At 36.4% G+C, this 12,398-nt stretch overlaps 1 protein-coding gene across 2 annotated transcripts in view; it reads right to left on the minus strand.

The window, feature by feature from the left end:
* Window positions 1–12,398, minus strand: part of MRC2 (mannose receptor C-type 2) — an 83,664-nt gene that overhangs the window by 11,071 nt on the left and 60,195 nt on the right. For both annotated transcript variants that reach the window (XM_088141666.1, XM_088141713.1), the window contains exons 20-26: window positions 11,341–11,486; window positions 10,328–10,433; window positions 8,965–9,128; window positions 8,017–8,125; window positions 6,836–7,074; window positions 6,296–6,464; window positions 5,944–6,093 (exon numbers count right to left, since the gene is read on the minus strand). In XM_088141666.1, coding sequence (XP_087997792.1) covers window positions 5,944–6,093; window positions 6,296–6,464; window positions 6,836–7,074; window positions 8,017–8,125; window positions 8,965–9,128; window positions 10,328–10,433; window positions 11,341–11,486 — 1,083 coding nt within the window. The remainder of the gene's footprint in view (window positions 1–5,943; window positions 6,094–6,295; window positions 6,465–6,835; window positions 7,075–8,016; window positions 8,126–8,964; window positions 9,129–10,327; window positions 10,434–11,340; window positions 11,487–12,398) is intronic.

Raw genomic sequence — 12,398 nt, forward strand, 5'->3', positions numbered from 1 at the left:
TCAGCATCACAGGTCAACTTCTCCATAGTTACAGTCAGCATCACAGTCTGGCTCATATTACTTTTATCTCCACTCTTTAATAGTAAATAAAAAACAAACATTCCCATGAAGGTCCAGTTCATTTGTCTAATTTAATTCGAATTTGTTCAAAAGCACTTTCACCAAAAAAATAATTTTTCAAAAGAATTGTCCCCTTTATCCCTTTTAAACTTTCTTACATCAACTCCTTGTTAAGTTTTTGGCCAATTTTTTTCAATCTTTAAAACCTTCTTTTTCCTTTATTCCTTTGTAATCCAGAAAAGATAGTAATTGACCAAGTTGAATCTTATCCTGCTCCTCAGAAAATCTCTCTTTACCTGTAGATTAGTTACATCCAAAAGTGGTTAAAAAATGAGGCTCTTGCAAACTTAGTGTCCATAAAGGCTACATTACAGCTGTGAGCTTGATTGAATTCCCTCAACAAACAGCTGCTCAACTTACAAGCCGACTGCAAAACCCTCAGTTTCTGCAGTCTAATGAGGAGCAGCTGTTCTGAGTGCAAATGGGCCATCTCATAATCTCTCCTTTATCCAGAAAGACAGCGCTAGCCAGAATTCACCATTTGGCTGCCCATCTCCACCGCAATGCCATCCCCACTCCTTCAGGAATGTCTAGTTCACCATGAATCCTCACCGGAAGCTCCAAATATTTCATTATTTGAAAAAATTAAAACAAGATATAATTTGCCTACAAGAGACACATATCAGAAAAATGGCCATAAAATATTTGATTTATAAAAATTTGGGTAAAGGATTTATTTCAGCAGGGAAAGGAAAGGAAAGGAAAGGAAAGGAAAGGAAAGGAAAGGAAAGGAAAGGAAAGGAAAGGAAAGGAAAGGAAAGGAAAGGAAAGGAAAGGAAAGGAAAGGAAAGGAAAGGAGTTGTTTCATATATAAATCCCAACTAAAACCAGAATTTGTACTGACTAATGAGTATGGTAGATTTCTTGGAGTGGAAGTTAATTTACATGGGACAAAGACTTTGATACTGGGAATTTATGCCCCAAATGAAAACAAAGTATTGTTTTATAAATGACTTATGGAGAGATTAATAGGGTTTTTTTTAATGAAAATTGATGTTTGCTGGGGGTTTGGAATGGAGTGATCTCCCCACAGCTGGACAGAATTTTAAATATTAAAATCACTCAAGGCAAATTATCAAAAGTTTTCTTTGATTTGATGGACAGTTTAGGACTGGTTGATATATGGAGACAGAAAAATGGCAATTCAAGAGAGTATACTTACTTTTCAGAAAGACATAGATCTTTTTCAAGAATAAACATGTTTTGGATTTCAAGAGACTTGACTACTAAGGTTTCTAAAGTGGAGATTCTACCAAAGGCTTTTTCAGATCATAATCCCGTGAGTTTGATTCATAAAAGAAAATGTAGCTCTTTTAGATGGAGATTAAATGAAGTGTTGTTACACAAAGAAGCAATAGTGGAAGACTACAAAAAGAAACTAAAATAATTTTTTGAAAATAATTTAAACAAAGGCATGATTTGGGGATGCAAGTAAAGCCTTTATTAGAGGTTATTTGATACAACATAACTCTGAATTTAAGAGGAAGAGGCAAGAGAAAACACAAAGTACACTGGATAAAATAAAAAGAGGAAGAATTAAAGAACTCCGCAGGAGATATAAGTATCTCTCAACAAATGAAGATTTTATAACAACAGCTATCCATGTCGACATTAAGAGAAATGGAAATAAAATTGAATTATGTAAAACAGCAATTTTGAATTTGCAAACAAACCAGGGAAATGCTGGATTATAAACTGTGAAGAGAAAAGAAAAGAAAATGATATTGAAATTACAGGAGGGAGACAATATATTTAATGGATAATGTGGCTGTACAAATTTTTTTTTATCAATATTATTCTAATTTATATGAAGGACATGATATTTCATTGGAGAAAATAGATGAATATCTTAAAAAACAAAATTTACTGAAGATTACAGAAGAAAGCCAAATTATGAATGGACCTATAACAATAAAGAAAGTTTCTGAAGCTATAAAAAAGATTAAACTAGGACAGGTATTTGGACCAGATGGATTATCAGGTTCTTATTATAAATGTTTTGAAGGTGAACTTTTACAACCTTACACGATTAACAACCAATACACGATTAACTCTACAGGGTTCTCTTTTCCTCCTCCATCCTACAGGGAAGAAAGATGCCAGACACTTGGAAAGAGGCCAATATAGCACTAATATCTAAAGAAGAACAAGATTTGACTTTAAGAAGAAACTATAGGCTGATATCATTATTGGATAATGACTACAAGTTGTTCACAACCATTTTAGTTGATAAACTGAAAATAATTTTGCAAGAATTTATTCATGAGGATCAAAGTGGGTTTTTACCTAAAAAACATTAAAGGATAATGTTAAAAATGTGTTGGACATTTTGGAATATTTGGAGCAACACAATGAAAAACAAGCCACATTGAGTTTCTTAGATGCAGAGAAGGCTTTTGACAATTTGAATTGGGCTTTCTTGTTCAAGATTTTGGAAGATATAAATTTTGGAGAGAAGTTTATAAAATCAGTAAGATCAATTTACACTTCATAGAAAGCACAAATAATTGCTCATGGAGATCTAAAAAAAACCCTGTGAGATACAAAAAGGAACAAGATAGGGATGTCCACTGTCCCCTCTCTTGTTTATTTAAGTTCTTGAAATATTGAATCAAGATATAAGACAAGATGAGAGGATTGTGGGAGTAAAGAATAAAAAAGAAACTTATAAATTAAAGACTTTTGGAGATCTTGGTTGTTGGTTCTGGAAGATCCTTTAAAGGAAATTGAAATATTAATGGGCAAATTAAAAGAATTTGATGCATTAGCAGGTTTCAAGATTAATAAACCGAAGACGAAGATGTTAACCAAAAATATGAAAATAGAAGATCAAATGGTCATTGCTGGGGACAATTTCTATGATAAAAATGAATGTATTGCCTAGAATGATATTTTTGTTTCAGACAATACCTCTTTTGACAACTGATGCACCATTTAAACAGTGGCAGAAGGATATATCTAAATTTGTGTGGCAGGAGAAAAAAACACAAGTTACATATAAGGTATTACAAGATGAAAAGGAAAGAGGAGGATTGGGTCTACCTGATTTGAAATTGTATTTTACAGCTTGCTTTTTGGTTTGGATGGAGGAATGGGTGTTGCTAAGAAATAGAAGGCTTTTGGAGTTAGAAGAACCCAACCTGAGATTTGGGTGGCATGGTAATCGTGGTAAGACAAAGTCAAGGTTAATGTGGATTTTAAAAATCCTTATGTTAGACATGCCACATTGAGAATATGGAATGGATACAAACCCAGGTTGTGCCCGAAAACACCTCTGTGGCTCTCAGCACAAGAAGCATTTTATATATGAGAAATAATAGGCCAACTTATCATGAGATACATCAAGGGGAATGTAAAATAAAATCAAGAGAAGAACTGGTGGCAGAGGGATACAGTTCTCAATGGTTCTCTAATTTGCATTTATTAGAAAGATTTAAAGTAGACAAAAAATGTATGGTTTGAACATTGTAAGACTAAGTTTGAAATAGAATTGTATACAAATGATGAACATGTAATTGCTAAAACGTATAAACTTTTATTTAAATTTGAAATAGAAGAATAAGTGAAAGAATGTATGATAAAGTAGGCTAAATTTTTTGGTTATAATATACAGATGGAACAATGGGAAAATATGTGATTGAAAAGATTGAAATTTACATTATGTTATAATCTTAAAGAGAATTTTATAAAATGATATACCATTATTATATGTCACCAGAGAAATTGTCTAGAATGTATAAATGCACTTCAAATTTATGCTGGAAATGTGAACAACAAGAAGGGACATTTTGTCATGTTTGGTGGACATGTAAAAAAGTTAGAAAATTCTGGATTCAAATACATACACTGATTCAGAGGATTTTCAAGATAAATATTCAGTTGAGACCAGAGGTTTTTCTTTTAGGATTGATGGATAAACAGTGGGGGAAAAGTCACTGAACTTTGTTTTTTATGTGATAACTGCAGTGAGATTATTATATGCACAAAAATGGAAAGATTCAGCACTACCCAAAATGGAGGAATGGTTGGTGAAGATGATGGAACTTGTTGAGATGGCTAAATCAACTTCTTTGATCAGAGAAAAGACAATATCTACATTTATTGCTGACTGGAAACCCCTTATAGACTTTTTGTATAAAACAGAAAAAAATGAACTAATGATTTATGGGTTTGATGATTTTACAGGATGATTTTACAGGATTATGGAAAGAAGAGAATTATGTTGTAACCATAGAATAAGAGGTAAATTTATAATTGTACTTATAACTGCTGTAAAAAAGATTGGAAGTTATTTCTTGTATCTTTTTTTCTTTCTTTTCTATTTTTCTTTTAATTTTTTTCCCTTTCTTGCACCTTTAGCGTTCTGATTTTTTTCTTTTCTTTTTCTTACTTTATATTAATTTCTATTAATTTTATCTTCTTTTTAAAAAATCTTTAATAAAATTACACAAAAAAAGAAAAGAAAAAGAAAAAGGGTTTTATAGAATAAAATATTTGAACAAAAACTCCAAACATAATTTCAAAAAAGTGAAATAACAATTAGAACACAAAGTCTCATGGTTTCTTTGGTGTCAGGTCAATATTACAAGACAAAAAAGAGATGGGAATTGCAAATAGACATCTATTAATTTTTTGAAAAAATGATTCACAGAACCTAATGGTATAATTTCAAAGATTTATTAGATTTTGAAATAGATTATGGTGAATTTACCCCAGGCATAAAATGAACCTGGGACTTAGACTTAGTAGAAACAATTAGCAATAACATTTGGCAGTCTCTATATAGCATCAAGGATTTTTATCAGCATCCATCTTAAACCTTTACATTGATGACATCAAACACCAATAAAAATCTTGCATATATCTTCTCAATATTCAGTGAGATACTTGGAAGGCTGCCAATCAAAGGGAACATTCTTTTATCTTTGGTGAGAATGCAATAAAATATTGGAATTTTGGAAGAATGTGTTTAAAAAAAGTCTTACACAAAAAAATTCTCACCAAAGCTAGATTTGCTAGACATCTTTGATGGCCAGAATAAGAAATAGCAAAGTAAAAAAGTCATTCAGTTTTGCTTATAGCAGCCAAATTAGTCATTGCTAAACAATGGAAATATCTGGACAATATTTCAGTGGATAGATGGAATAAGATCTGGTCTATAGCTTTACTTGAAAAAGTGTCTGATAAAATCCTTTGTATGACAAGCCAAAGTAGTGAATCATTGTTTTGCAAGGCTTGGTGGAATTTCTAAGTTTATGTAAGAGATAAACATTCTGGAAACAGCTTGCATCAAACATTATGGGCATGTTAAAATGGACCAGTATTAATTTTTTTTTTTTTTAATCTGAACTTTTCTGTGTTGGAGGTTATTCTCTGTATGCATGTGAGCATTCCTGAGAGCAGGAATCTGACCTGAGCAATGATTAGTGAAGCAGGTATTATAACTATAACGGAAAGAAGATTTAGTTTTTTTTAGATTTTACAGAAAATACATTATAGAGACAGGCAAAGCCTAGCATCTAGCTAATCACATCCTACCAGGAGGAGAGTCTAACAGCATGTGGTCATGCATAGTGCCTGGGAACAAAAGATAGAAAAATGTCACCTAACCAGTCTCTTAGATATAAAGCAGGCAGAGTGAAAAAGAGGGGACACAGTATGGATCCTCATCTATACCCTACTGCTTCCTTGGGGTCAGGAGATCATGAAAAGACAGCACCACTGGACTTGGACCTCCAATGCTCTAAATATATGCAGCACTTCCAACAAATAATAGTCTAAGAAAACCACAAATAAGAATCAATTAATTCTAGTAAGCTTTACCTTTCTGGCATCTCTTCACAGCTTCCTTCTGACCTAACATAACTTCCATGTGGAAAGCATAACAATTGTTTCGGAAAGGAAGCCAAGAGGAATCCTCTACTGTTTTAGGACAGCTTCCGTTGTAGCTCCACTTGTGTGAAGAAAGGGGTCCTGAAGCAGAATACTCGGTTAGAAGAAAGTTAGCAAATATTTACACTATTTTTAATAGTTAATCATTTTAATAGTTAAAAACAAATTCCAAAATAATATTTTTTTCCCTGAGCCCTTCATTAAAATTCAGGGGATGGGAGAAGAGATTCTTTATTTCAGCATTCCCTCCTGTATCTGTGGAGCTGCCATACAGATACGATACCTGTGCTCAGCTTGCAGATGGCCCCTTGAAGCTTTGTGTTGCAAGTGGCAGTTCGCCATGTCCCATCTATATCCATGTATGCACACCCCACAATTTGTTGTGGCTCTCCATCCTGCCAGTTTGTGTAAGAGATGCTCTCATCTGTAAACCATACGTAGTTACGTCTCCCCTAAAAGAAGTCAGTACATATAAAGTTTTGCCACACTGGACTAATCAATGTAGCTATCTGAAGGAGGCACATAAACAGGCATGATGGCAGATATATATAATTATGAAACATTGTGGATGTATAGAATGATCCTCCCATACACCAGAGTCACACTGGCAGCGGTTCTCCATAGGAGGCTTTGGAAATGCAAACCAAACAGCATTCGCTCCTTCTTCACAGCTTCACCATTTGCTATTCCAGAACAATGATTTACCCAACACATGAACTCAGACAATGTCAGACCCCAAGATATGCTTCTATTTTTTTGCATCTTACTATATGAAGGGCAGGCCTGATTTACTTGCTATAGCTTCTAAGCATAGTTGACTCACCTCTTCACTGGACAAGCCAATCCACAGTGGGGTATGTAAGCTGCTGACTGTCTGAGTGAGGAAGGCCTGGGTGTATGGCTCCATCACATCTGCTAGGCTTCCATTGAGACTCTGACATAGCAACACAGCTTCCTGCCATTTGAGTGGCTTCGTCAGGACACGGTAAGTGTTGTTAAGATATGAAAGCGTAGAGTTGGGAACAGGGGAGAAGGATGTTGAAGAAGGATTTAGAGTAGGGTCTTGGGTGTGGAGGAAGAATTTGAGAGAAAGAAAATCAAAGCTTAGCCATGCCTTACAAATCCACCCTACAGCCATTAACAAAGCAATATTGGTTTCATTCAAAAATTAGTAGCAATTTGCTGAATACCAAGTAGTGTTTTATTCCATTTCACTAAAAACAGTGGCTATTTTTGTGTTACTTTCTTACCATTTCTGTGAAATAGAACTTTAGTTCTCCCTGGAAGCCACTGATGGCTGCATAAGGTTGGTGGGAGGAACCAAGATATATTGATAGATATTATTATATTCTCTCATTTAACACATTTATACTCTATTCTGCAGTCAGAAAACCTCACTCTTCCTCTATGTAGTTCTGATCAGGATTACTGGTCAGGCGGATGAGGTGAAGGAGAGAAGAATGTTAATCTCTCCACTCTCCTTCTGATCCTGTTAAAGACTGTTTTCCCATTGTTAATATAAATAAGGAAAGAGAAATCTGTTCCCTATCAGCTGGGGTAAGGAAAAGTGGATAGAACCCCTGGATCATATACATGTATACCAAGGGCCATAGCATCCTGAATAAGTGCTCACCAAAACAGCATCTTCAAGACTAACTAGCTTTGACAACACAACAACTTAGAGTCTGGCAGCACTTTTAAGACTAATAACTTTACTGGGGCATACGCTGTGATGAGGAGCAGCAGCTTTCATGAACATGCATGTATCTGATGAAGACAGCTGCTGCCCATGAAATCTTATGCCTCGAAAAAGCTGGCCTGTCTTGAAGGTGTCTGCTTTGTTGGCACAGACTAATGTGATTCTTCTCCCCACCCCCAAGTGTACAACAGAGGTGAATGCCATCATCCTTGGCACAAGGAATCAAAATTATCCCAAGCCCTCTCTGCTAAACACAATGGATAGTAAGCCAAGCTTACTTTTCCTGCATTATTCCTAACTCTTACCTTTGCTTCTCTGGCAGATGAAAATATGTTTCTCCTCTAAGCAGTTCCTGTCATCCCAGCGGCCAGTAAACAGGGAAGGGAGCCCGTGCCACATCACAACACAGTTGGTCTAAGAAGCAGAACCAGAAAAGTCAGAGTCATACACCTGCAATCAAATGAGAAGGTAGCTACAAAACAACATCTAGAATTGTCTGAGTGCGTCCACACTGGGTTGTCTCATTCTTGTCTTGTGACTATGGGTTGCAATATATCACATACGAAACTGCTCTTGGCAACTGTTACAAGTTTGTAGGCAATGCAGAATACCTGCAATGGATTCCAGAGAGACACAAAGGCAGGGTTCACACAACACACTGAACACTAAACCAGGTTGTGGTTTTCACATAACTTGTTATGCCTGAACAAATAAATCATATTGTGGATAAACATAACAGCTTAGTACACACAATATGTTAACACAGTGACCTGATTCCCCTTTGAAACTCATTATTGCAAGATATGCCAGTAACATCCTTTGAAAAAACAGGTAGCTGGTTAAACTGTAAGGAACAGAATGCTGGCTTAGATATAATCTGGTTTTAATTCTAATTGCAAATTGTAGTATTTTTTAAAAGATCACCTAAAACAAAAAAAATCTTTTATTATATATTTATTTAGAGGGAGGAGCAAAATGTTCTCAGAAAATTACGCCAAATGCTTGAAGAGAAACTGCTTGCACTTGTTGATGCAAACACACCAAAGGCCACTTTCATGCACAACCACCCACTTCCAGGATTCAAAAGCTGCATCCTAGGGAGACACAAGGCAGCACATATCAGCCTTGCCTTCTCCAGTGTTGGGCAGGGAAGTCTAAACAGAAATTGTAATCCTGTTTGACTGAATATGTTTCCAATGCTTCACTTAATCCAGAACCCTGATTATGCAATCAGCAGTAGAGGTTCAGCTCACCGGCTGATCACTAGCAATGGATGTTCCATATCCAGATGGCTCCCCAGGGGCCCAGTTCACATACTTGACAGCTTCAGGTTCTATCCAGAGAAATTCTTTCTTGGAATCATGGAGGCCAATCCATATATCAACAGTTACGCTTGGGAGAAGAGTTGTTATAAAAGCTGCAGGAAAGAAGAAGGGAATGGAAAGTGCGTGGCATATGGTCAGAGAAAAAGCAGTGAAGATGATGCTGGTTTGTTTTTCTAGGTGGAGCTAGGAACTGAAAAGATGAATTCCACTTTCTCCTCTATAGGCATTTCCCCGTTGCCCATGGCATAAAATTTGCTGTCTTCCCCTGGCTCTGTTGCTTCTGTTTCACTGCAATTCCTGATCAATATTCAAAGTAAAGGATGATAAAGGGTAACAGATTTTATACATCATGAGGATCCATAGCCTTGGATCACCATAATACAAAAAGGTTTGCCTTGGACTGAAATGGTACTTTTTGGCAGACTTCAGCACTTTTGTTAATAATGTGACTACTACAATTATTCTAGGATTTTTTTGTCTACAGTAGACAATCTGTTACTTTAGTTATTCAATGGCTAAAACATACACAGTATTTACATTTTCAGAGTCTTCTATTCTTTATTATTTCTTCACATATTCCTGGCATGAATGCTACAAAATAAGTTCTCCTATATCAAAGGACACATCTGTTCTAAGCAAAATTCAGAACATTTTGGGGATAGGACAGATGGCCATACCAAAGGTTACTAACTATGATGCTGAGGGGCAAAAAAAGAGTCAGAAAGTTGGCTATCATACATTGGTTAAAAAAGCTACTACCTTTTCCTTTCTGTGAACTGTTTCTTATGCAGTAAGATATCTTACTATTCAGGAAAACTGAAATTCCAAACCAAAATTCAAATAATTTCCAGAGGAACAGCTCTTATCAAAAAAAAAAAAAAAAAAAGCTTGCATTTTTGTTACAGTTATTACTGAAACCCATATTATTTGTTTCAGCAGAGGCGTCTGCAACATTAAAGATTTTCACCAAAATGAGGAAGGCAGTATTGTGCAATTGCAACACAAGTTCCCCCCTTTTGGTATCTATATGCAACATTACAACACACCTACAAAAAGAGCTTGTATTGTGAGGTCCAAACACTAGTTTCGCTATCCCCACCCCCCAGCCTCCCAACAGACACCTCATTAGGTGGATTTTCCCAATGAAAATGCCACTCTCCCTTATCAAAAGAATTTGTTCTCTTGAAGAACCCTCCTACCTATTCCAGGACCAAAACCTGTCCACTTTCCAGAGGCAAAGCAAGACATCTGTGTGTGTACATGTAACCAAAGGCCTATGGATAAAACCTACCTTGCTCAAGGTGGTTGGAGATAGTAGCCAATATACCTCCCTGAACTTCACACTTGCGCTTTGCCTCCAGCCATGTCACTTTTTCTTGGCTGTTGATCCTAAAGCACTACAAATGGTGTTTCACAACAGAGAGATAGAATAAGAAACAGGAGAGCTTTCAGGCGGGGAAATCTTTTTTGTTCATATTTGTTTAATTCACTATTACTCCTCCCTTGTTGTCAAGCAAAGACATTCTGTGAGACTCCTTGCCAAGCAAGGGTGCAAATCTCTTGATTAAAGGCAGCTGGCTGCAGCCTGATTTAAGTGGCAGCCTTGACCCGTGTTCCTTTGTTGGAAACAACCATCAAATCTCTGCTCTGGCATGGTGTTCCTGTGAGTCTTGCATGTGAAACTCTGACCTTGGACTGGCTGACAAACCTGACTTGGCTCTCTGAACTTTGGACTGGATTTTGACTACTCTTCTGTGAGCTCCTGTTGAAAGCAAAACCACTCAGGCAAATTTTCTTTTCAAGAGACTTTGTTGCTTTACAAATCTTCCCTTGTCTGCTGTTATCTGCTGAGCCTTGAGTAAATTGCTTTCCTCACCCAGCAACTGTGTGTGAGTTTGAGACCTGAAACAGGACATTTCCTCCAAAAATGCTCAAGACACAAGGTATGCTTTTTCCTTCCTGCATCAACCCAGTGAGATAATACAGATCAACCAGTAATGACTGGGTGACATCATCAAGTGATGTCTCATCAACCATAATCTACCATTTCACTACATTATCTCCTTGACTCATTTATTCCTATGTGCTGAAAGCTAACTAGAGAAGGGGCAACCTTACTCAGACCTTTCTGGAAACTGTGCCTGATGCTGGCTCAGGCAGGAATACAGAGTATTGTGAAGTTGGTTGCAGTATTCTCCACAGGACTTCTTTTTCTTCTCACATATCCAGTTCAAGGAGGACACACAGGAAGATATTCCTCTCAAATTGTCCCCCCAATGAATCATGGTAGGGTGATCTGAGTACCTTATTAATGAAGGCATGCCACCCCTGGACACAGCTGCCAGGAGTTGGTACAGGCAGTGATGGCAAGGAGGGCTGCACCATGGTGGTGTTGGTACGCTTGCAAATGTAAGGCAGAGCAGTGAGGCATTTCTGGTCACCCCAGTCCTCTGCAGAAGATAGAAAAGATGGTGATGAGCTTTGTCCAAGGGATGCCAGAACACAGTGGCCCTCTCAAGGGAAGAAACTGCTACAGTAACAAATGATGCCAAGATTTTGTATTAAAATTCTGGCAGAGGAAAACCCAAAATCTGAAATTTGGGGTGTTTCCTCTCTTACCCGCTGCATCTGAAAAGCCATGTAGCCTCAAACCACTAAAATAAAATATAAATGAAATGAACTTTACATACATTTCGATATAAATGGGTAATTGCATTCCAATTGTTAAAATGAAAATGGAAAGTAGGGAGAGAAGAAACTATAGTGGTTTAATAGCAAAGAAATACGAACAAAGACAGGAAAAAAGTCTACCACCACAAACACTGTTTCTATAAGCTTGGGTACATTACAGAAAGTTTCTCCATGGTAGATAAGGCTACCAATTCTGGCACTTGGCTAACTGATGTTACAGCTAGAAAAAAGACTACAAGCTTTCTATCATGGGATTGTTGTTGTTTTTTTAAAGAAAATCTGTTTTTTCTTTACATCCTTTGAAACTCCTACCACTTTTTTTATCACATATCTGGAGAGAATATGGTGGAAACTGCAGTTCTGCAAGAACTTCAGAAATGTTCATAACAAAGGAAGCCATTGAAATCCATGTTGAAGCTTTATATAAATCATTCAACATTACCTAGTGGGTGGAATGAATAAAATGAGCTCTGACTCTTAGGGCAACAGTAGAGTTTCATAGAGGAAAACGCAGGACTAGATCCACCTTGATATGGATTCCTTAGGTTGTAAGATGACCTACTGTAATTAAATAAATAGTTGTAGTATGAAGAATAACATAAAATCAAAGTTTACAAAATGAAAGGACACTACAATGGATACATAATAATTACTTAAGAAGTCATATTAAT

Source organism: Python bivittatus, unplaced genomic scaffold (genome assembly GCF_059951505.1).
Source record: "Python bivittatus isolate LINGU-HERP-01145 unplaced genomic scaffold, Pbiv_v1 ctg000000_np1212, whole genome shotgun sequence".
NCBI lineage: Eukaryota > Metazoa > Chordata > Lepidosauria > Squamata > Pythonidae > Python > Python bivittatus.